The sequence below is a fragment of the Diabrotica undecimpunctata genome, chromosome 1 (genome assembly GCF_040954645.1).
Source record: "Diabrotica undecimpunctata isolate CICGRU chromosome 1, icDiaUnde3, whole genome shotgun sequence".
Taxonomy (NCBI): domain Eukaryota; kingdom Metazoa; phylum Arthropoda; class Insecta; order Coleoptera; family Chrysomelidae; genus Diabrotica; species Diabrotica undecimpunctata.
The window spans coordinates 22,732,287-22,757,140 of record NC_092803.1 but is presented as its reverse complement, the minus strand read 5'-3'; the positions used below and the strand labels follow the sequence as shown (position 1 = coordinate 22,757,140).

Sequence of the window (24,854 nt, the reverse complement as noted above, 5' to 3'; positions counted from 1 at the left end):
CGGTTTTTTTTTTACGTGTGATAAAGAAAGAATTATTTGATATTGTATTGTCAGCTACGGTCGTTTTGAACCTGTTTACTCTAAAAATAGTTAATTATAAGTCGATAAACTAAAGGTGATTTTATTTCTCTGGAGCTATATTTGCTCAGATTAACAATCCTTATCCTTCAACGGTCACTGAAGAACCAAACCTATGGAGATACATCCATTCACAAGTCCTTTGAAGTAAGGCTTGGAATCAAAAGATTTCCAACCCTCGAATATAGGGAGCCAGTTACAAGGCTCCCACTCATTTCGTGGTCCTATCGAGCACAGATTATTTGAAGAAACAGGACTGAAGAAAGAAAAGGATTACACACGCCGGAGAGCAACAGGAAGAAAGAATAATGGTTTCTCGTCCCTAGAAGAAAGATTGCACAAGTTGACCTTCGTTCAAGTTTAGACACGTGTGTTTTGTGAAAAGTGCGTTATGTGCTGGTAAGCGACAGCGGTAATTAAATTGGATACTTGAAAAACATTTGGTGAGGTTAAAACTCTTTCTATATATTTCTATAGTCACTGCATGCACATGATTTATTAGATATTTGTCTCGACTTTTATTTGTTTATTAATATTTATATTAACTAATGGCTTTGATTTGACAACAGATCTTTCTTCTCAATATCGCTAAAGATAGCTGACAATTGTTTATTATACAGATTGTCTCACAGCCCGCTCTCACGAATAATATTTGTTTATCACTCTAGTAAAAATACTCTATTAAAATTAAAATCGCGTCTTAGTTGAAAAAGACATTTACACTAAACAAAATCATTCACTCTTATTTCTCGCTCAGCATATATTTGCAAATAAATTCACTTTAAATAAAAAATGGAAGCTTTAAAGAAAAAGCGCAAATCACTTAAAGCATCAATTACACGTATCTCAGAATGGTTTATAGCCAATAAAGACACAGAAAACGAAATACTTGATTTTGAAAATAGGAAAGAAAAACTTTTTAATTTTTTCACACAATATGAACAAATTCAATTAGAAATCGAACAGACTGATGACAGCGACCAACAATCAGCTGATCGAGCAAATGTTGAAGAAAAATACTTCAACACACTCAAAGGTTTGCAAAGAAAAATAATAGAATTAAATTTAACAGAAAATAAAGTACCTAGCTCAAATAATAATGCTGTTTCCAGTGCGAGGCTGCCTGAAATTAGCATGAAAACCTTTACCGGAAATTTCTCAGAATTCAATGAATTCTTTCAACTATTTGAAACTCTGATCACAAACAATTCAAGTTTAAATAATGTACAAAAGTTTATATATTTAAAATCCTTCCTCAAAGGAGAACCTTTAAACTTAATTAGCAGCATCGAAGTAGTAGATGCAAATTTTGCTATCGCTATAAAAACTCTAAAAGAAAGATATGATGACAAATCACGAGTGATTAGTACTCTTATAAAAAGGCTGTTAAAGTCTCAATCTCTAGTTAAATGCACTCCTCAGGTACTAAGAGATTTTCTTGTACACACAAAGCAAACGCTTCAAGCTCTTAGTAATCTGGAAGTTCCAATTGAACATTGGGACCTCCTTTTAATAGAAATATTTTTAGAAAAAATAGATTTTGCTTCTCACAAGGCTTTTGAATATGAAGTAGGTTCTAAGAATGTTCCAACACTCAAACAATTTTTTGAATTTCTAGAAAAAAGATGTAATGTTTTAGAGAAACTTAATTACACTGAAACTCAGTCAAAGTTTAATAATAAAGTCACTCAAAAAACTGCTCATATTTCCACTATAAATAATAATAAATCTAGCTATGAAAATTGCATATTTTGTAAACAAACTGGTCATAAAATATATCAGTGTAACTTATTTAAAGACACAAATTCTCGAGAAAGGTTTAATTTTGTAAAGCAAGCACAGCTTTGCAGAAACTGTTTTGGCACTAAGCATTTTACTGATAAATGCGTCTCTAAATACACATGTAAAATTTGCAATAAAAAGCACAATACACTTCTGCATGAAGAAAATAATTTTTCTCACACTCATCAAAATAATTTATTCTCTCCCACTCGAAGCAATCAAAGTGCTTCAAATTCACATGATGGTAATCAAAGTCACGCCAATAGGCAACAATCACGCTTTAATGCACCACAAACCTCTCAATCCTCCGCAAGTATACAGGGTGATTCACAAACTCGCCATAGTGCACCACATATCTCTCAAAGTAATTTTCATGCTCCTCAAAGGAGTAATAATGCCCAAGTTACTCAAAGAATTAATTCTCCACATTCATATAATGAATCACCAAACACTTCTACTCACTTAAGCACTCAGACAAATGAATATTGTCTACTCTCAGACACACAAAGTCAAAATTCATCTTGCATCTCTTCTCTCTCCACTTTCAATCCAAAAAACGAAGTTTTGCTAGCCACAGCGCTGGTAACAATTTACTCTAAAAGTGGACAACCTGTACACGCAAGATGTCTTCTCGATAATGGATCTCAATCGAGCTTTGCAACAAAAGATTTAGTAAATAGACTAAATTACTCTACCACTAATAAAAAATTACAAATTTCCACAATCTCTCAAAATTGTTCCATCTCAAATGAAATGGTAAACATTGAATTTTTCCCATATAAAAACAATGATATGAAATTTGAAGTATCATGTGCAGTTTTGGATAATATTACGTGTAAAATACCTCAGGTACCTCTAGATCGTAGCAAAATAAAAATACCAGATGGCATAAAGCTCAGTGATCCCTCTTACTCCTCCCCAGGGAGAATCGATCTCTTATTAGGTGCAGAAATTTACTGTGATCTATTAAAGGATGGTTTAATTCATATTGGAGCAGGTCTTCCAGTGCTTCAAAACACTCATTTAGGATATGTCATGTTCGGTAACTTATCTCCACAAGTTTCATCTAAGAAAAAGATGCACTCTCACTCAAACTGTAACTATTCACACTCGAATCATATTTCTTTATTTGTTCAATCTCACACTGAAGAAGAAAATATAAATAATCTTCTCCAAAGGTTTTGGGACATTGAAGAAGTTCCCGAAATAAAGCATTTAAGTCCTGATGATGAAAAGGCTGAGAAAATATTTAAAGCCACAACACAAATCCTACCGAATGGACAGTTCCAAGTAGATTTACCCCTATGCACGCCTAATGAAAATAATAAATTGGGCGACTCTTTCCAAATGGCGCGAAGGCGATTTCTAAATTTGGAGAACAAATTCTCAAAAAATGATTCTCTTTACAAACAATATAAATCCTTTATAGATGAGTATGTTGAATTAGGACATGCAAAATATGTTCCGTTGTCTCTGCAGAATATACACTCAGAAAACAAATATTTCTTGCCTCACCACAGTGTAGAAAAAGACACTTCTCTCACAACTCGTTTGCGCGTAGTTTTTGACGCATCCATGAAAACCACTTCTGGTTTTAGCCTTAATGATATTATGTTAAAGGGTTATACCACACAACCAGAACTATTTGACACTTTAGTCAACTTTAGACTCTTCAAATATGTATTCACATCTGATATAAAAAAGATGTTTAGGCAAATCAGAATAAACCCCAACCAAACTTTCTTATTAAATATTTTGTGGCGCAACTCTCCCTCGGAGCCGTTAAAATGTATACAATTGGAAACGGTTACCTATGGAACGAAACCAGCTACCTTCCTTAGCACACGATGTTTAATTGAACTCGCAAACATGCATAAGGAAGAATATCCTCTCGCTCATGATATGCTCATTAATTTTTGCTATATTGATGACATATTATATGGTACAAATAGTATTGAAACACTCACACTTGCGCATGAGCAAATCACTGCACTGCTACAAAAGGCAGGCATATCTCTTCACAAATGGTGTTCAAATTCACCACAATTTTTAGAAAATATTTCACAATTTTCAACTGACTCCACGTATGTCATATCTCCAGAAAATCATTCTAATAAAATATTAGGTCTTTGTTGGGACTCTAAGTTAGATAGTTTCTCTATTTCAGTACCAGAAATCGAAATAAAAGATTCCTACACTAAGAGACAAGTGCTCTCGATAATCGCAAGTTTTTTCGACCCCAAGGGATTAATTAATCCTGTAATAGTAACTGCAAAAATAATAATGCAAAAAATTTGGCTTTCAAAAATTCAGTGGAATGAAAGTTTAGACTCTACACTCTTAAATGAATGGTTAAATTTTCTCAAACATATTTCAGCACTAAAACATTTAAAAATTCACAGACCTTTTTTTATTGAAAATTATATATGTAGTATACAAATACACGCATTTTCCGACGCTAGTGAAAAGGCATACGCCAGCTGCATATATATTAGAGTTACTTATAGCTCAAGAAATGTCTCTTCCACACTCATCACCTCTAAAAGTAGGGTAGCTCCAATAAAAACATTAACTTTACCTAAGTTAGAACTTATGGGTGCTGTTTTATGCAGCAAACTCACTAAAAGAATAGTTGAAATTCTAAATAATAAATTAAGTCAAATAGACTCAATAAACTGCTGGACGGACTCAGAAATCGTACTTGCTTGGTTAGGCTCACATAGCTCGAGATGGTCACAGTTTGTTGCAAATAGAGTTTCTGAAATACAAGGAAACCCACAATTTAAGTGGCGATATATAAAGTCAAAACAAAACCCCGCAGATATTGCGTCAAGAGGCATGTCTGCTCCTGAACTTCTAAACTCAAAATTTTGGTTTCAAGGTCCCTCATTTCTACTTAATTATGACTTAGATTTAACTTCTTATGATTCAAAACCAAATGTAAGTAAAATACCCGAGGAAAAGAAAATAGTTCATCTAGCACAAGAAAGCCCAATAAGTTTCATTGAAAATTTATCTCTCAAATTTTCAAACTTCTCAAAACTACAACGCAGTATCGCACTTATTCTCAGGTATATTCACAATTTCAAGTTTCCAAATGAAAAATATGTTGGACCCTTCTCTGTTTCAGACTTAAAAAATGCTGAAAATTTAATAATAAAACTTTTGCAAAAGGCACACTTTTTTCGAGAATTTTCTTGTCTTGAGAATAAGGAGATAATTTCAAATAGAACAATTTTAAAACTCAACCCATTCATAGATAATCAGCAAATGATTCGTGTAGGTGGTCGTCTAAGGTACACAAACGTCCCATATGAACAGAAGTACCCATTACTTCTACCCTCTCATAATCACATAGTAAAATTAATGCTGCATAGAGAACATATAAGATTATGTCATGCAGGCCCTCAAAATACTCTTTCCAATTTTCGTTTAAGATATTGGTGTCTAAATGGTCTCAAAGAAACTAAAAGGATAATTAATAAATGTCACGATTGTTTTAAATTTAAAGCAAAGACAGCCACACAGTTAATGGCTGATTTACCACGGGAACGTTCATGTTTCTCCCCTCCATTTACCAATGTTGGTCTAGACTTTGGTGGTCCATTTCTTATAAAAAGCTCCAATTTAAGAAAGGCTCCAAAAATAAAATCCTACATAGCGTTGTTCGTATGTATGGTTACTCGTGCAGTGCACATCGAATTAGTCACAGGTCTCTCTACCGAAAGTTTCTTACTTGCTTTAAAAAGATTCATCAGTAGGAGAGGCTGTCCACAAATTATCTACTCAGATAACGCCACTAATTTTCTAGGAGCTAGAAATCAGTTGAGGGAAGTTGCACTATTTCTTAAACAAAAGGAAACCTCTGAGTCCATATTCAATTTTCTCTCCTCTTCCGAAATCCAATGGAAATTTATTGTAGCCCATTCTCCGCATCATGGTGGAATTTGGGAGGCAGCCATAAAAAGTGCCAAATATCACATTTTAAGGCTTTTAGGCAATACCACTTTAACTTTTAAAGCCTTTAGCACAGTTCTCGCACAAATAGAAGCAGTACTAAACTCACGCCCTCTTTGTGCTATGTCAAATGATCCAAATGACTTTAACACATTGTCTCCAGGACATTTCCTAATAGGAAAACCAATTACGTCATTTCCTGAAGAGATAGTGACGGAAATACCTGACAATAAATTAACAATTTGGCAAAACTACATGAAGATTCAGCAATCATTTGCCAAACGCTGGAAAATTGATTACCTTAATCAACTTCAGAATCGCCCCAAGTGGTTAACACCACAGAAGAATCTTGAAGTTAACGACTTAGTTCTATTAAAGGAAGATAAAGTTCCACCCCTACACTGGCCATTGGCAAGAATTGTTGAATTGTTTACTGGTAAGGACAATAAGGTCCGTAGTGTTAAAATAAAGACTAGAGATGGATATTTTAACAGACCCATTACAAAACTCTGTCCTCTTCCTGTGGACAAAGTAGAAAATTAAAATTTTAAATTTTGTCACATTTATATGTATTACTCTAGTTTAGGAATAGTTATTTCTTAAATTACATTTAAGTTAAGTTTGCTTACTTTCTCAAATCACTCTTTCTTTCGTTTTGAAGTAAATACTTCAACGCGGGCAGTCTATGTTCCAGAAATGAACATATCATTTTAAAATATAAATTAAAAATATAGTTCTTTACACTTTTCTTAGTGTAGAATAAGTAAAATAGTCACAGCCGACTTGTTGGCACCACCACAGCCTCTTAAATAGTTTTCACACCTAAATACAAGAGGGGTAATCTACACTTCTACCAGAGAACAACCGAACACATGTGTGTGTTCGATTATTCTATGCTTTTACGCACCAAGTATTATTTTAGTTAGTTCTCACTCACACGCCCTTGAGGCAACACTCTCAATTCATATATAAAATATTTCTCTACGCCGAAATCGGGCATTTTTTCTTATAAATACGGTTTTTTTTTTACGTGTGATAAAGAAAGAATTATTTGATATTGTATTGTCAGCTACGGTCGTTTTGAACCTGTTTACTCTAAAAATAGTTAATTATAAGTCGATAAACTAAAGGTGATTTTATTTCTCTGGAGCTATATTTGCTCAGATTAACAATCCTTATCCTTCAACGGTCACTGAAGAACCAAACCTATGGAGATACATCCATTCACAAGTCCTTTGAAGTAAGGCTTGGAATCAAAAGATTTCCAACCCTCTCATCTAGGGAGCCAGTTACAAGGCTCCCACTCAGAGCCCTTACCTTAAATTACGATTGTAGAATCTTATAAAAATCTTCCACAAAACACAAATTTACTAGACATTAAGTGCCTATGGCTTACTAAGTGGCAAGTGCACCAATTGACTCTGCGACGTCAATTAGATGAAATTTGAGAGTGATCGATATTACCGTGCGGTCGATATTCCCCCACCTTTCCATAAGTGCTACAATTAAACAAAAACCATTCGGGACATATCGCATTGAACATAGTTTGGACAATTATTTGAAAATAAGTCACAGACTTCACAATGAAAGGGTAAACAAATAGGGATGTGTTAAAACGATTAATTGACGTAACTTGTTTCTTGGGAAAGCATGAATTAAGTTTCAGAGGTCATAGTGAAACAAGTGGATCAGCCAATCGAGAAAATTATATAGACCTTGTAAATTTTTGAACAAAATATGATAAGACCCTAAAAAAATAATTCGACAGTTTTCCGAGGTACCTCAAATACAATCCAAAACGATTTAATTAAATGCACTGTTGCGTTGTAATGGATCACATTAAAAATGAGATTAAAAAAGCACCCTTTGTTTCAATTGCACTTGATGAAATAACAGATGTACTAATTTTTGTCAGTTATTCGTAATAGTGAAACACATGCATACATAATTTCTTTCTACAATGACACAAAAGGAGGGGTCGACGTAGTGGATAGGCTCAAAGCAGAATATTCAATATTTTGGAAAAGCAATAGATGGCTGTTTACAATCTTTTGTTCATTACTGAATATAGCTACAATAAACTCATAAATTATTTATGAAAGTAATACTCAAATTCTTATGCAAAGGGAAAGTATATTGCAGACTTCTCTCGGAGTCTTTCGATACCTCATATAGAAAAAAGAACTTCAATCACACCTCTGGATATTCCATTACGCCAAAAAGATGAGCAACGTTGTAGGAAAAAGGCTCATTATCCTGCAAATAAATTAGCCTTCTCTGAATGCGCAGAAACCTTGATGTCAGTATTGTCCTATAAGAAAAAATAGGTTCACGCAGCAGACCTGTTTGACTTGCAGGAACCCCAACTGCAAGGAGCGTACGTTCACAACAACGTACATTATGCTGTCAGTGCACAAGGAGAAACAGGAGTACGACTCTTAAAGAATTCTATAACATTACATACTGTGGTTATATTTGTTTGTTCCGTTTTTTTAACGGATAAAATAAAATTTGTTTGAAATTCGTATTGTTAGGTATAAACTAACGTGTGACCGATCATGTGACAGAAAAGAACGCTACTATTCCCTGGATAATTAGCTCACATTTATCAATCTATGTTCTGAAATATAAGTTCATGTGTAGGTATATACAGAAATTTTATATTGTGTATGTATGGATTACAAAAGACTCCATTAGAGACTCCATAAGATTTCATGTTAAATTTTCTTTGTATATTTGGAAAGAATACAATGTTTGAAACCAATTGAGACCAAAAAAACCCTTCTACGTATTGACAAAGCACCTGTACATCCATTTGAAAATGACCTTTGTTTTCTCAAATGGGATAAACAAATAGAATTGTTTAAAAACTACTCGACCGATCGGGCCCATCGGTCTATATAGTAGCTACATAGAACCTCTCATTGTTAAATGTAAATTCGTAAAGTTTATTTTAACAACTAAGTATAAACAATTGAAATAAGTGCTTACTTTTAGCTTTAATTTGCAATAATTTTTTTGTTTATAAACATTTTTTAATTTAGAAAACCTCATTTTGAAGACCCAATATTTTCCAGTCGTCTATTTAAACTTTTCATCTAAAGTGCATAGTTTTTTCACAATATTGACATGTTTTTTCACAATATTGACATGAATAAAAAAACATCTTCTTTTTGCATAAATGTTAATGAAAAACCATGGCGCAGTCAAAATTTCGATTGTACGCCGTTTCTTTTGACTTCTCCAGATATTCCAGTTGAAAAATTGTTCCCAGTAATTTTTAGATTTTTAAATGATTCGTTTCCTGGGATATCTATATAATTCGTTTTGAAGTGGCATGTAAATGTGATATTTATGTCACTTTAGAAGAATTACAAATTATTATTAATTAGCTCCCATTTATTAAAATATGGTCTGAAATCTGAGTTCATGTGTACAAACAGGAATTTTGACTTATATATCAAGGATACTCATACTTATTCAAGGACAAATAAATTACAAACTCCACTTGGGAAGATTCCATGTTTTTTACTTATATGTTGCGTAAAGTCAGTTTTGTTTGTACATTTTTATCATATAATGTCAGAGACCAATCATAATTGACCAAGAACTTGATTCTTTTCGTAAATAATTTGTTGTTATTCATGCTGCAGTCGTCTATATACATATTTTCAAAACATTAGGAAATCCAAAATACCGATATCTTCCTTACAATATAATAAACAATGTTGCTTGGTTAGTAACAACGTGGTTTTGTGGTAAACACCTACAACGTGTTAGTCATTGCGTCAAAACAAAAATATTTTTTTAATAGATAACCCAGATTTTTGCCCAAAAGAAAAATGTGTGACGTTATTCTGGCAAGATTCTTTTTATAGGTCTTTATAGTGTTCTAGCGTGTATTTTTTCGTAATCATAAACCTGGTTTTTATTATTTAGTAAATATTCTTTGTCGTAAATATGTTTGTGTAGGAATAATTTTATAAAAAACGTGACATTTATTACAAATTATATTGGCATAAAAATTGGCTAATACGAGGATCATTCGATATCTTTATGACCTAAGAATTTTATTTTATTTTTCATTAGAGTTGCTACTTACGCAATATACTTTTTACAACGATATTGTAAATTAGCAGTGCCTTGCAAAATACCGATAAACATAAAATTCTTTCTGGTTTGGTAATCGTCAGGAACAAAATCTGGAGAGTAGGAGGATTGAGATACTATAATTCAACAGCGTTACTCGATCCAATGTTTTAACCTTGTTATTATTGCCTCTTTAAGGAAGGGGTACTCCTTTTTTGGAGTAAGGGGGATGTGGTAAACGTATTGATAGCTAAAAAGCTGTGGTTCAGAAGTTGGTATGTGTGATATGGACGATATGATGAAGCGCACACGAAGAATTGTTGGTGAAGAAGGTCAAACAAGTCGAAGGGAGGTACTTCAGGGGGTTACCAGCCATACTCTTAATCAGCGATTAAGAGTATGGCTGGTATCGCTGATTAAGAACCGTTCCCATACTGGGAACGGCCCTTAATCAGCGATTTGGCTTGCAGTTGTTAGCTGCATAATTTGATGGGGAATGATTCTAAACTATCAAAATACTCATCAGTAAGTTTGTTTCTAGTATCGTGTAGAAGTTTTGCTGGAGGGAATGGAACTTTTCTTTTAGGAACCCTGGTGAGTATTTGCCCTCGGCGATTGCATGACGTCTTCAATATTTGTTTGGCTCGGTTGTTCGAGCCTGTAATAGTTCGAAGGACATACCTCCTACTGAGGGATAGGATTCTGTCCTTAATCAGTGTTAAATTGTCTACCTGATGTATGCGTGCTGATGGATAGTATCTGCACATGCTCATGCAGAATCTGAGGATTTTCCTTTCAGTTGCCACGATGGTGTTAATTTGGCGGCTGTTAAGTGATGCGTAGACGCATGCCTTGTATTCGATTAGCGGTCTTATATAGGTTTTGTAGGTGTGCAATAATGTTTTAGATGACGTCCTGCCCATTTTACCGGACAGAGCTGCCACGAGTTTAAACCTCTTTCTTACCATGACTAGGGTGTCTTGAATGTCGGTTTTCCAGTTGAGAGTCCTGCTAAAATGAACACCCCCAAATAGGAAACCGAGTTTCTGAGAATAAGGTGTTCTCCTAACAAGGTTATCCAGCCATGACCATCACGACAATTGGAAGATTTGAATAACATAAGTTGTGTTTTGGAGGCATTTATGGTTACTCTCCATTTATTGCACCACCTAATGACTCGATCTAGATAGTTTTATGCTCTTTCGAATACAGACATTTGTCCACGTTCTCTATGTGGCCCTGACGTGAGGAGTGCAGTGTCATCGGCATATAGAAGAAGGGTTTCCAACTTATACTACGGGTGGGGGATGTCACTATTGTAGACTGTGTATAATATTGGAGCAAGAATTATTGAGAACTGGGGTACTCCAGCTTGTGGAGTAAAGGGTGTGGATAAAATATCGCCAACTTTGATCCTGATCGTTCGATTGGAGAGATAGGAATTTATTAGCTTAACGAAAGGTGTGGGCAATCCAGCAAGGTGGAGTTTTTCGATCAGGCCTGTGTGCCAGACCTGGTCGAATGCCTTCTGGACGTCCAGGAATATGCCTATGACGTGTTTCCTTTCTTTAATTGATTGTGAAATAAAAGTTGTTGCTTTCTTTTTTCCTTTCCTTAAGGATCCTCTCGTAGACTTTACCTAGGGTGCTCAGTAGTGAAATGGGTCTATACGATTCAGGGTTGGTCAGGGGTTTCCCTTGTTTGGGAATCATAACTGTGCTAGCCACTTTCTACGTAATTGGAAAATAGCTCAGCGTAAGAAATGCATTGATTCTGTTGGTGAGCAACGGGATTATATTGTGCAAATCAAATAGGCCGTTTGCTAATAAGAAAATCAAAATAATATCAATTCACAACATTTTAATAGCTGCCCCTGCATGTTAATGAGTAATATGCGGCCCTTTACAGTAAACCAGCTGTAACAACAAACGAATTCAGGATACATTTTAGCAAAATAAAATTTGATCGGAATAAAATTATCGGAATACTTAATTATTTACTTTATCAGTGGCGTTTCATGAAGGTATCTTAAAAGTATTGTCTACCTCGAAAATTGAATTTATTTGAGTTTTATTAAAAATAATAAAAAAAAAGTAGGTGGATAACAACGTTATTTTAAATAATTTGTTTAGATAATTAAAAAGTCCTACGATCAAGATAAATTTTGTTGAGTATCTCAACTTTGGTACCCCAAAAAATATACAAAAAAAATTGCCACTCCAACCCCGCGGCTCTAATACTGAGAGCCAGGGATGTCAACTGCGATGTGTATGCATGTTTCATTGATTTCAAGAAGGCATTTAATAAAGTCCCACATGGGAAACTAATCGATATCCTAAAAACATCAGGACTCGATGGTACGGATATAAGACTGATCTCAAACTTATATCTCCAACAAAAAGCAACAGTACGATTAGAAAATGAAACTCCCCGAGATCTTCACAGTCGAAAAAGGAGTTAGACAGGGTTGCATATTGTCACCGGCATTATTTAACATATACTCTGAAAACATCTTTAGAGAGGCCTTGGACGAATCAGAAGATGGGATTGCTGTAATGGCCAACTTATAAACAATATTAGTATGCAGACGATATAGTGTTGCTGGCAGATAGTGCGCAGGGTCTGCAAAGGATAATTGATAACGTTGTAGAAGCATGTAACAAATACGGCTTAAAACTAAATTGCAAGAAGACAAAAATAATGATCATTAGTAAGAACACCAACATAAACGCCCAAATTACAATAGGCGATAGGCAATAGGTTAGAAAGAGTGGAAAAAATATGCTCATTGGGCTGCAATATTAAGGATATTTGGGATCACAGCTACGAAATAAAAACTCGTATTGAAAAAGCCAGAAGCTTTTAACAGCCTTAGGAAGATTCTCTGTAACTTATCTTTAAGTATCAATATACGCATAAGAATTCTTAGAATTAGAATATACGTACGAGGGGATTTCAATATATTTCAATATATATTTCAAAGAATTTGCAAATGCTACAGTTTGGTGGTAAATCTTTTTGCATATTTTTTGGAGTCACAAAATTGACATTCTCAGCAAAACTCAGCTTGTTTGTATGATTTTTCGAGGTCAAATCTCTAACGACTGGACTAAATTAATTGTCAAATAACAAATAGGTAGAGCGATTTCAATTCTAGTCATAAATAGGCCTTCTCTGTATTTTAGAAAGTTTAATAAATAGTTCAATAATTAATCCAAAAATAAAGATTACTTCGTGATTTAAATTATTTTAATTTATTAAATTATTACTTTAATCTATTTTTGGGTAATAATCTGTAATTATTGTGATTAATTCGGCGTTGATTATATCCTTTGTAAATGAAATTCATTTTTCTTGTTATCAGTTCTGCTTGACGAATTGTCGATAAGTCATCGTTGGAATACGTTCAATAAAGCGCCTGTGATAAGATGCACTATTCAACACTATGACAGACTTACTATCAACACCCTGGAGAATACTCTCTAACCACTTTTCGAAGCATGTGAAGTTCATGTATTCATGATAGTCCCGTTTTCTTCCAATATAAGTGACAATTAGATGCTGGCCCTTATCTGCCAATCCTGTCGACAAATCTTTAACAAAAGCTTGCCAAGCATTAATTTCTAATAAAATAATCGTATAAAAAAACGGGTGTGGCAGTTATTTTTATATATGTATAAAAGGAGTTGAATGCAAAAAAAAAATTTACACACACTCTGCAGTAAAATTCATTGTTTATTTTGTTATTAATATAAAAATTACAATACAATAAATACACTGCTACATAATTCAATATAATAATACAATATAAATTAAAATGTAATATTCATAAGTATTTAAAATTGCCAATATACATAACTTACTTTACGAAGATAAAAATAAAAAACCAACAACTCGGATTATGTTGTAAATTTTCATTTTATTTTAAAATTTATGTTTTTTGTGTATATTACATATATTTAATAAGATTAACGTAAGGTTTTTAAATATTTCAAAAATAAAAAAGGAAATTCATAATTGGGATTCGAACTCACAACCACCAGCGTATGAACCAAACACGTAAAGGATTTGCCAATTAGACATGACACTAACGGATTTCAAAATTGACAGTTCTCGGTAAAACAGTGATTATTTTGAAATACAAAAGCCTAAAATAATTATAAACGTTTAATTTTAAATAATACAAAACATATCACATAAATTATAATATTAATACATATTATATTATATATAATATTAAATATATATACAAAAGGAATTTTATTCTCGAGAGAGGAAGAGAGAGAAAATATATCTTCTGTCTCTCTCTGACTCATTATCTTACATATGTAATGGTTTCACAGATTCACTCTCATGCAAATTTCCAACGCCGACCGTGCGTATAGAAGTATAACTTCAAAAAATAATGATACAACGACTCCGCTGGAATGGTGTTAGTTTTCGTTTTTGAGAATGGGTCACCTTCCCCAATAAATTCTTGGACTTTCGGAAGCCAATTTATTAATTTTGGTCATTGCAATTGCTAAGTTATGAGTAGGTTTGCTATTCTGATGAAAAAGCACGTTTTTCTTTACCAAATGGGTTCATTTCTGTAACAGTTTTTGCTTTCATTGATGACGGAGAAACTTTGCGTGTCCAGTAGTTTCGTAAATAGAATCGTGTACCCTGTTTCATCTACGGTTATTGGAACGGTGGAAAAATGTACCAAAAGGTCGAGACCAAAACGATTAAGTTTTTGCAGAATCCTCGAACTCGTGTCCAAACCTTTAAATTCAGTTCACACTTTCGATTGCGATATTCATTACGTCTATTATCTTACGCACAGTAGCAGTTTTTGAATGTACAGCTGGTTCCTAAAAAAACTGATACGACTCTTAGTAAGATTTGATCATTTTGAGAAGTGTATTTCATTGGTCTGACATTATATTATATTCATTATGACATTATGAGATAAATATTAAAATAAACAAACAAACAATTGATGACATATGTTAATTCATAAATTGTAATAATTATTAAGGTCTACATTTTGATATTATTTTGAATTCCTGCATTTTATAAAGAGTATATAAATGATAGTTTTTACATAAAATAGAGTTGTTATTATTTTTATTATTATTAAGGAATAAAACAAAGGACTTTGCTCGACACTATATTAAAGCAATAATTTTAACCAAATTAAAAGATAACTGGGCACTATCAGAGGCAGCCAATCATTTTAACATAAACAGAACCACAGTTTTTCTATTAATCAAAAATGGAGGGAACAAGACACTCTTGAAAGAAAGCGAGGGTCTGGAAGGCCAAAAATATACTAAATTTAGGTATGTAAAAATAAAATTAATATTTTGTAATATCTCCATCAGCATTGATAATAGCTTGTAGTCTTTGGTCCATCTGCGTGAAAGGAACTATGAAATTGTCTTCTTCAGAGAGCTCTTCCCAAACCTGTTGTATATCGTGCCACAGCTCTTCAGCATTTTGAGCTATAAAATTACGCCGATAAAACCGTTTTATAGTAACCCCCCACACATTCTCGATTGGGTTTAAATCTGGACGGTAGCTGGGCCATGGTAAGGTTTCGATGTTGTTATTCTGGAGCCACTGCTTTATTGTATTTGCAGTGTGAACGGGATACTTATCTTGTTGGCAGATAAAATTATTTTCTGGGTACAAATGTTCTACACAGGGAAACATGATGTTATCTAGAATATTCAGATAAGTCTGCCCAACAAACCTGCCGTCAATACGCCATACCATTCCATTCCTCTAGATGAAATCCATCCCCAAACATTGGCGCTAAAATGACCAGCTACTCGATATATATTAACATATAGAGGATTAAATCTATTATCTGGTCTGGTATGTATGGAGCAGAGGCATGGACACTCACTGATGCGTCTTGCAGACGGTTGCAGTCGCATGCTCAGAATATCATATGTACATCATGTAACTAACGACGCAGTAATGCAACGTTTACAAAAAGAACCTGAAGTCTTGAAATTTATTAAAGAAAGAAAGTTAGCATACTTCGGACATATAGTGAGAAATGAAAATAAATACACAATCCTACTATTGATATTAGAAGGGAAAATAGAAGGAAATAGAGGACCAGGATGCCGCCGAATATCCTGGCTTAAGAATTTGAGAAAGTGGACAGGTATGACCACCACAGACCTATTTCGAACAGCTGCTAATAAAATACGATGGGCCATTGTGGTAGCCAACATCCATAGAGGATAGGCACTAGCAGAAGAAGATTATCTGGTCTATATACACCCAAATTTTCCCTGTTAAGAAGATTGAAAAATTTTTTCATCTGTAAATATTACCCTGTCCCAAAAATCTTGATTTTATAGCTGATTGTTTAAAGCAAATATAAGTCTTGATTGCTTCTGTTGTGGCGTAAGAGCTTGTTTTTTTGCTGCAGTTCGGTACCTAAGACGCGATGCTTTAATTCTGCGCCAAGTGTCATTCTTCCCGGAAACTGTGACATAATTCTTGCAGTTTTTGCATCTTCAAAAGGATTCTCTTCTAATGTCTAAAAAAGCGTACGATCTTCATGAGCGGTAGATATTTTTGGTCTTCCAGAACCTTGCTTTTTTTCGAGAGTTTCTTGTTATCTCCATCTGTTATTAATATTAAAAACTGTTGTTCTACTTACGGTAAAATGGTTCGCTACGACAGATAGTGACCAACCACCTTCTAATTTCTTGCTTTTAGTTCTTTGCTAGCATGTGGAGCCATTTTTTCAGATCGAACAGAATAAGTTATCTGACAAATTTGAAGATTTGGCAGTGACAGTATGTAAAGAATAAGTAATTATCTTTCAAAATACACTGCTCACTTTTCTACAAAATACGGCAAAATAAGAGTCGTATCAGTTTTTTTAGGAACCAACTGTACATTCCGATTTGGACAGTGTTCATCATTTATATCCATAAAGGAAACAATATGTGCTTATATATTAAACAAAGAAAGATCGATTTTTTACAATAACTTATTATGACTTAAACAATATATTATCTACAATATTTGTTTTAGGGCGTTAATCCGACAGCACAGAGAGCAGCTGTGATAGCGGCGATTGAATTGCCAGTTTACGATTTTTGTAAGAGTCATTTGATGAATCTTCTTGGTGATAAACCTATTAACCATTTTATGTAAGTATATTAACCTAATCCACTTCATCGAATCTTCTTTCGCTTGTTTTAAAATACTCATTATTTTTTTCCAATTATTACAGATCTAGTCTTATTGCTAGTTTAGGAAGCGCTATTGGATCAACTCCCATTGATGTGGTTCGGGTAAGTAAAACATAATTCGTACTTTAGACATTCATTTTTCATACTTATATTTTTCAACTACATATTTATACAAGGTAAAGATTGCTGGCTTCAAATCAATAAATAAGTACTTTGTTAAATTGACTGCTTTACTCATATTTAGAATACCATTTGTCATTTTCTCTTTCAAAATTGAACTTCGCTTCTAAATAATTATCTTTTCATTTATTTATTATTAAAATTTACAACTGGGCACTTTTAACTATAAGAAATTATAATTTGATGCACACTTTGATGTAACTGATAGAGGGCGCCACTTATGCTACATATGTGGTATAAATTTGCATTTAACTTTTTTGCTCTTTAAGTTACCTATATTTGGGATAAAAAATATTAAAGATACATTATTTTAACAAAAAATAAAGGTATACTTCTTAATAACTTCAAAACTCAACAGTTTTCGAGATAATCGCATTTTAAAAATCAGCCGCATAATTCTGATCTAAGGCAATTACTCCAGGCAACGAAGAAAAAATAGACAAAAACATTAATACTTCTGAATTTTGGTATAAAATACCTTTAACTAAAGTTAATAGTTAACCAAATACCTATTAAATAAAATAAATATATCAGCAGGATAATTAATAATAGTATTTGACAAAATAACAGAATAATAGGATTTTACATCAAAATTTTACGTTTTATGTTAAATTAAAGTCATAATCACAACATTTTGTTTACAAACCAAATTAATAAATAGTTAAACTAAATAACATAACTTTTTGTCAAAGTAAGTGTTCGATATGTCCACCATTTTCTTTAATTAATTTGTCAATACATTTCATAAAAGATCGTCTAATATTAAATAGCATCATTGGTTCTAAAGAAACTGCTGCAGTATTTATTTATTCCCATAGTTGGTTGCGAATGTTTATGGGATTCTTAAAGAGACGTTGTTTTAATGCGCCCCATACACCAAAATCAAGCAGATTAAATTCGGGGCTACGTGGTGGCTATAATGTATAATGGATGGATATATTATTTTTTATACATCCAAATTGCCTGTGTGTTTACTATATTTATAACAATATCGGTCATTAGGACAACGATGATGTTTTTGTAAAAATGCTGAGTCTTTCATGTTAGATTTGTAGCAAAAGTATTTTGAAATAGGACACATATATATTATTCAATACCTGTGCCCTAGTTTCTATTTGTCCTTATAAAAATAGGTAAACAATTTAAGTAATGAACAATAAGTATTTTTTTCGGATTTTTTTGAATTAAATAATTATATCAATATCTCACTACATTGCCAAGGAATATTACTACCACGACCAATCCAACGTTCAGAAAAGCTGTATTTAAGTATGTTCTAACTGCCCTCTCTCTAGAATATGGTGCTGTACCATCTCGCATAAACGACATATTTTGGGTTTTTAGCATTTTACAATAGAGAAAAAGTAACACAACGCCATTATAGAAACTTAAGAAGCGATAGCAAAGGAAAATTGTAAACATGATGACGGCCAACGTCTGAATACGGACACGGTACCTAAAGAAGAAGATAAAATATCTTTTCTCCAATAAGACATTTAGCACCCATAACAAAGCATTTTGTGATATTACATTATCATCTTTGAGTTGTTTTAATAAGAATAAACTACGAATTATGTTTATCTACAGGTATTCAGTGCTTTACCGCACAAATATCAAACTAAGAATTATTGTGCAGCTTACTTATAAAATGCATTAGAGCTAACTTAAAGAGCAAAAAAGTTAAGCGCAAATTTATGCCACACATGTGGCATATGTGGCGCCCCCTACTAGTTACATTAAAGTAAGTATAAAATTATCATTGATCCTACTCAAAAACATCCAACTGTAAATTTTTATCCAAAAACATTTACAAACGTAAAAGTTATAATGAAAAATAAAATTTTAAATTTCCACTTATAACACCCTGTATCTTTCTTATTATCAACATTTTATTAAAGCAAGTTGGCTTAAATCGTAATATTTTAAAGTGCAGAACCTACGGTTTCTGTTGGTACAATTACTTAAGGACCACCCTGTATATCTTATTGTTTCCATATATTAGATGTTAAAACAGAAATCATACTTATTGTTCACATGTTCTTAACCAATGAATATACATTTCTCCATATCATCTAAAGTATATATTCTGAAAAAAAAATTACAGTAATGAACATACTGTGTATCCTTACCTGATACCTTCTTGAATTTGACACCGTTTTTTTTTTATTTTCTAAGACATTTAAACCTACAAAATGACTTAAAAATAATTTTGTAATAATTTTAAATTTTAAGATAGTTGTCAATTTTGTCCTTTTTCTAATAAAATCTCAGCTACTATCCGATGCTTTACCCTCTTATACATGTGATGCAAGTCTATCTCTGTATCTATAGAAAAGGACTTTTAAGCTTCTCACTTACTTGAAACATTTTTTATATATAGATAATGAATATTGTTGAAGGAATCCTAAAAATTAATAGTTATCACAGTATTAAGATCTCCCAGAAAAGAAAAATATTTCCCCCGTTCCCATAGAATTACTGAACACATTTCACAAAATTTATGTATCCCGCACAGGTAATTAATATTGTTATATATGTATATTTCAATATTGTCATATAATATGTATATTTTTAGACCCGACTTATGAACCAAAGAAAACTGAAACGATCCGGTGGTCAGTTGCCTAGTCACATTTATCGAGGAACGTTGGATTGCTTCGTGCAGACCTACAAAAACGAAGGCTTTTGGGCGTTCTACAAAGGATTCGTGCCGACTCTGTTCCGCATGGGACCGTGGAATATCATTTTCTTCCTCACCTATGAACAGCTCAAACACCTGTACTAAGTATTACTTGGGTATTAATTTTGTTGTTGTTTTATTCTTCAAGAAGACGAAATCTGTTGATAGTATTGTGATTTTAGTGCACCTTTTAAGATTTTAATATGTTGAATTTATTCGATATAATGTATATGGCACATGTTACGAAAATAAACAATTTAATTAATATTATTTGTAGTTTTGTTTTTTTTTATACCCACTAGAACCAATATATGGTATCTGTACCAATCGGTAAGCAAAAGTAAAAAAAAATCTTCAGCAGTTTTTGTTAAAAACTCTCAAGGCATCTATATTTACCCGACTTTAGTCAAAGTTTAGGCACAAAGGTTTAATAACAATTTAATAATTTAAATAAATACACAAACTTTGTAGTATAGTAGCAAAGAACACATAGTATTAATGATAAGTATTTATTTTTATTGAAAGAGCAAAAAATTATATGAAGGGATCATACAAGAGGAAAAATTTCCTTCTGCAGGAAAAAAGTGTTCCTGCTGGTACTCATCAAAATTTAAACGAAGTGATGAAATTACGACATTGCTGAAGACATTTAATTTTCTTCAGTGCATTATCATAGCACAGAGTTGAACTAGTTTTTGCATTAGTAAAATAGTTGGAGTGTGTATTATATTTCTTTATAACTCGTTTTTAATACTTTATATTGAATTCAGTATGAAATTAAAATAGCTAATGTTTTTTGGATTTTTTTTCGAGCATACGTATTTCCAAGGTTCTTGAGGTTTTGAAATATGTTTGCCCCTGTAAAAATGGCAAAATAGGTTACCTTGATATAAGAACTGAACAAATAAAGAAATTCGTCGCAATAACAAGGAAGTAATTAGTAGAACTAATGGTCAATTGCTCTATATCTGATAAACTGCCAAAAATCTGGAGGAAAATCAAATTCATAGCCTCCTTGAAACCTGGGAAATACAGATGATCCCAATATTGCTATTGTGTTACCTATATAAGGTCCTTAGACGAATTATCTACATCTTCTATACATAGAAGATAGTTTCGAAAATCTCAAAAAAGTTTTTATATGTATGTCCCATAACTACCTATGACACGGTTAAATATAGACTGCTGCTTGGGAAACTATAGCATGAGTAAAGCTTTAAATCTCACCTATTTAATAAACAATTTACTCCAAAATCACAGATTTTTTGTATAATTCCAAGGTAACAGAAGTGGATGGAGGACACAAAAGAATGGGTTGCCACAAGGAATCGTTTTGGCCCCATCTCTATTTAATATGAATACGAACGACCAACTCTCACTAGTAGGCATACAGGACTTTATATACGTCGACGATTGTGTCATTACAGTCCAGGCCGATTTCGAAACTATTGAATAAAAATTATTTGAAGGCCTCATAAATCTTAGTGCCTACTTCAAGAAAAATCGTCCAAAACCAAATTCAACCAAAACACAAACCTGCGCTTTTCATCTAAAAATAAACAGGCAACAAGAAAACTAAAGGTTTAGTCAGAGTGGGCATTCTCGGAACATTGACCTACACCAAAATATTTGGGCGTAACCTGGACTGAGCTCTTACATAAAACAAAACAGAAAGTTGCGGCCAGAAAAAACAATCTGAAAACTAAAAGGTACTTCTTAAGGGGCACAACCGCAGACACTGAAAACTAGTGCTACTTTATGCTACTCCGCAGCGAAATATGTTGCCTGGTATGATATAGATCATGCAAGTGAGGTAGATATAGCTCTAAATTAAACTTGCCATATTACTACGAACTGTCTGACTGACCCCAATCAATAAGGTGTACTGTTTGGTCGGGATTACACCGCCCAACATTAGACGTGAAATAGCTGCTCGGAAGGAAAAACATAGCATCTACCTTTCACACACATCCTCCCTATGGCTATAGGGAGGGTGTGCGTGCACCATCGAGCAAAAAGACAAAAGAGGGAATCTAATCGTTATGAAATGGGAGACCAAAAAAGTGGCCTCTGATGGCGGACATATCCGGAAATGCGAATGCGCCAAATTTAAATTTTCCGACACTTATTAACAGTAGCTATAAAATAGTTTTCAGAATGTGTCTTAGACGAGAAAATTTTAAATAAATATTAACGATAACAGTCTAAAATGTGAAACAATTTTTAAAAAACTTCAATATAAATAAGATTTCATGTGACAGTTGGGTCAAATAATAGCATAACCCGACTAAATTTGATTTCTTAAACAAAGAAAGACTCTCTTTCCTTGTTTAATTTGGCCTCTCAAGATGGCACTTCCTGTCTAACAATATTTTGCCCCCACTACCTTTACATTCCCTCTTTTGTCTTTTTGCTCGATGGCGTGCACACACAACCCACGCGCCAACGTCTTAAATCCAGGAAAAGTTTTCTGCATACGATCTAAGATCTGACTAAGCCAGCGCTTGTGAAAGGCTCATAGTGACAACAGTTATGATGGATGATACCCTCCAAGACCTCCTGGATATAAAGAAAAATCAACAACAGGAAAAGCGCTCAATATACTTCATGCTAGGGCGACAAGATTCAGAGCCAACCGAATAAAATGGGGTTTTCCGTGAGTCGGCTCTATGCTGCATTTGTGGAGAAGAGCAAACTACAGAACATCTACTGGATTTATAGTTTGACGGACTGGAGACGTAACAAAAGGGACTGTAAATATTATGTCAATTTATAAATCGACGGAGTGTAATTTTTGCGTATGAGTGGAAACAGAGGCTAGAGTTGGTGACCATGAATGAGTTGTATTAACCGACATTCAACATAACCATTAAATTATACGAGTTATAAAGAAACTGTGTGTTTATTAAGTTCTATTATTATTTATTATAATATTTATCCGTTTTGCGTGTTACAATGGATTATGAAATACACGAAGGTATTCTCCTTGGTGCATTGGTTTCCTGGCCTTTAAAATGTTTACTGGATTTCTCGTATATGTGTGGATAACCCGAATTAGGTTAATTAACAACTCATTTATCTGAAATATTGAAATTATACTATGATATCCTTTTATTATTTATTATTTTATAAATTATTAATATACCTTCCATTGTAAGAAATAATCAACAAAATTCGAATATGTTGATAAACAACTTTAAAAAATAGAGTGCGGGCCGGACAGTTCAGTTGACTTTGGTTGAAAGCACAAAATTCTTCCTTTTGATTGGTCAGACGCAAAAAAATCACTGTAAAAGATGAAAGTTGGCCAACTCTTCCGTTCCAGTACGTTTCACTTACCTTTCGTCATGTGTTTACTTAATGGAGGACCTGGTTTGCACTCTCCCAAATGAGCTAGACGGGGTTAAGTGGGGAGCTGTTGAGTATGTTTTTTTAATTTTTTTTTATTCGATAGTAGAGTATCCAGTTAAAATTGCAGAGTGATCCCAGCAAAATTAATGGAGTTGTAGGCATTTAGGAATGAGTGAGTGAGCTGAATGAGCGGCGAGGTGAGTGGGTGATTGATAAGGTAAGTGAGCTTGGTGAGTGAGGTGGGTGAGCGCCCACATAGAAATTGGAATAAGTACAGTGTAAGTACATAATTATGCACTCACGGCAGATAACAATCGAATTACTAGAGTGGATAAAATGGCTGCAGATGCAACAAAAAAAAAAGGTTGAACAAGAGTTTATCGAAAGTAGGAACAAAAAGATGCTCTAGATATTTTAGCAGGAAGCACATCGCTATATAGGAATGGAATAGACGATACTGTGCGAGTATAAAAAAAGCTTTTTTTTTAAACGCGTTTTTCTTGGAATAATTTTTTTCAAGTCGGTATTCACTGTATAGATAAATTACTAGGTCGTAAAGTCGAGATATTGTCCATTTTGTTGTTATAATTAATTTTACAACATCAAATTAGTCAAATTTTAACAAAATTTTTTTCAAAAATTTAAAAAATTCTTATTTTTGTTTTTAAAATTTGAAAAACAATAAAATGAACAATATCTCAACGTTGCAATCTAGGGAAACTCATAAACTAACGAAATCTTTTTGGGTTTTTGTCAAAAGATGATCCAGTTACCATGAACATCGCAAAATAACTTTTTTCATCATTGAAAATTAGCTGTCATTTTTTAAATTTTTAATATTTTGGCACCAAAATTTCAGATAATGCTCTTGAAATGTTATACTATAATGAAATAATGTTATAAACAAATTTATATTAGAGAATTTTTCAAAAAAGAATCTTAAAAATATGTTTAAAATATTGAAAATAAACAGTTCCCCACCCTGTCTAAGTCCTAGTTTTATCTAACTAATTTTTACACCCTTAATCTGACATACTGTATATATGTCTGCTCCTACAAAAGGTATGCTGCTTCTCATATGAATAAATAAAATAAAAAACATACAAAATATATTGAAATCATCTTTGACAATATTTTCCAAGGCATTGAGTGATGCACCCACACAATTTACAATCTTATTCAGCGATTTTAATGTAAAAATTTGATTGAAAACAGATAATTCAGAATCAGCATTAGAAAAGCTTAAGAGTTCAAAAAGGAACAATTAAAAAAAGAGGATTAAATGGATAAAAATTATGGAAAATGGATTCAATAGGAAAAATTATTAAGATTTCTGCTCAACCACCTTCTCTATAAAAAAATGCTTAGACAATGGATGTGTGTAAGTCGAGGCGAAAACACAAAAAATAAGAATGACCTTATAATATAATATAATAGTGATAAAAAAATATTTAAGGATGTCGTAGTTGTAAACATATTTTCAACAGACAGGAATCAAAGAGTGGTAAGTGTTAAAATTAATCTTGGTAAAG

General features: G+C 33.0%; 1 protein-coding gene across 1 annotated transcript in view; it reads left to right on the top strand.

Annotated features, from left to right (window-relative positions):
- Bmcp (uncoupling protein Bmcp mitochondrial) overlaps positions 1-20,241 on the top strand; it is a 39,987-nt gene extending 19,746 nt beyond the window's left edge. Inside the window, exons 4-6 of the mRNA XM_072538950.1 lie at positions 16,951-17,069; positions 17,153-17,213; positions 19,867-20,241. Coding sequence (XP_072395051.1) covers positions 16,951-17,069; positions 17,153-17,213; positions 19,867-20,076 — 390 coding nt within the window. The 3' untranslated portion in view covers positions 20,077-20,241. The remainder of the gene's footprint in view (positions 1-16,950; positions 17,070-17,152; positions 17,214-19,866) is intronic.
- The last annotated feature ends 4,613 nt before the right edge of the window (positions 20,242-24,854 follow it).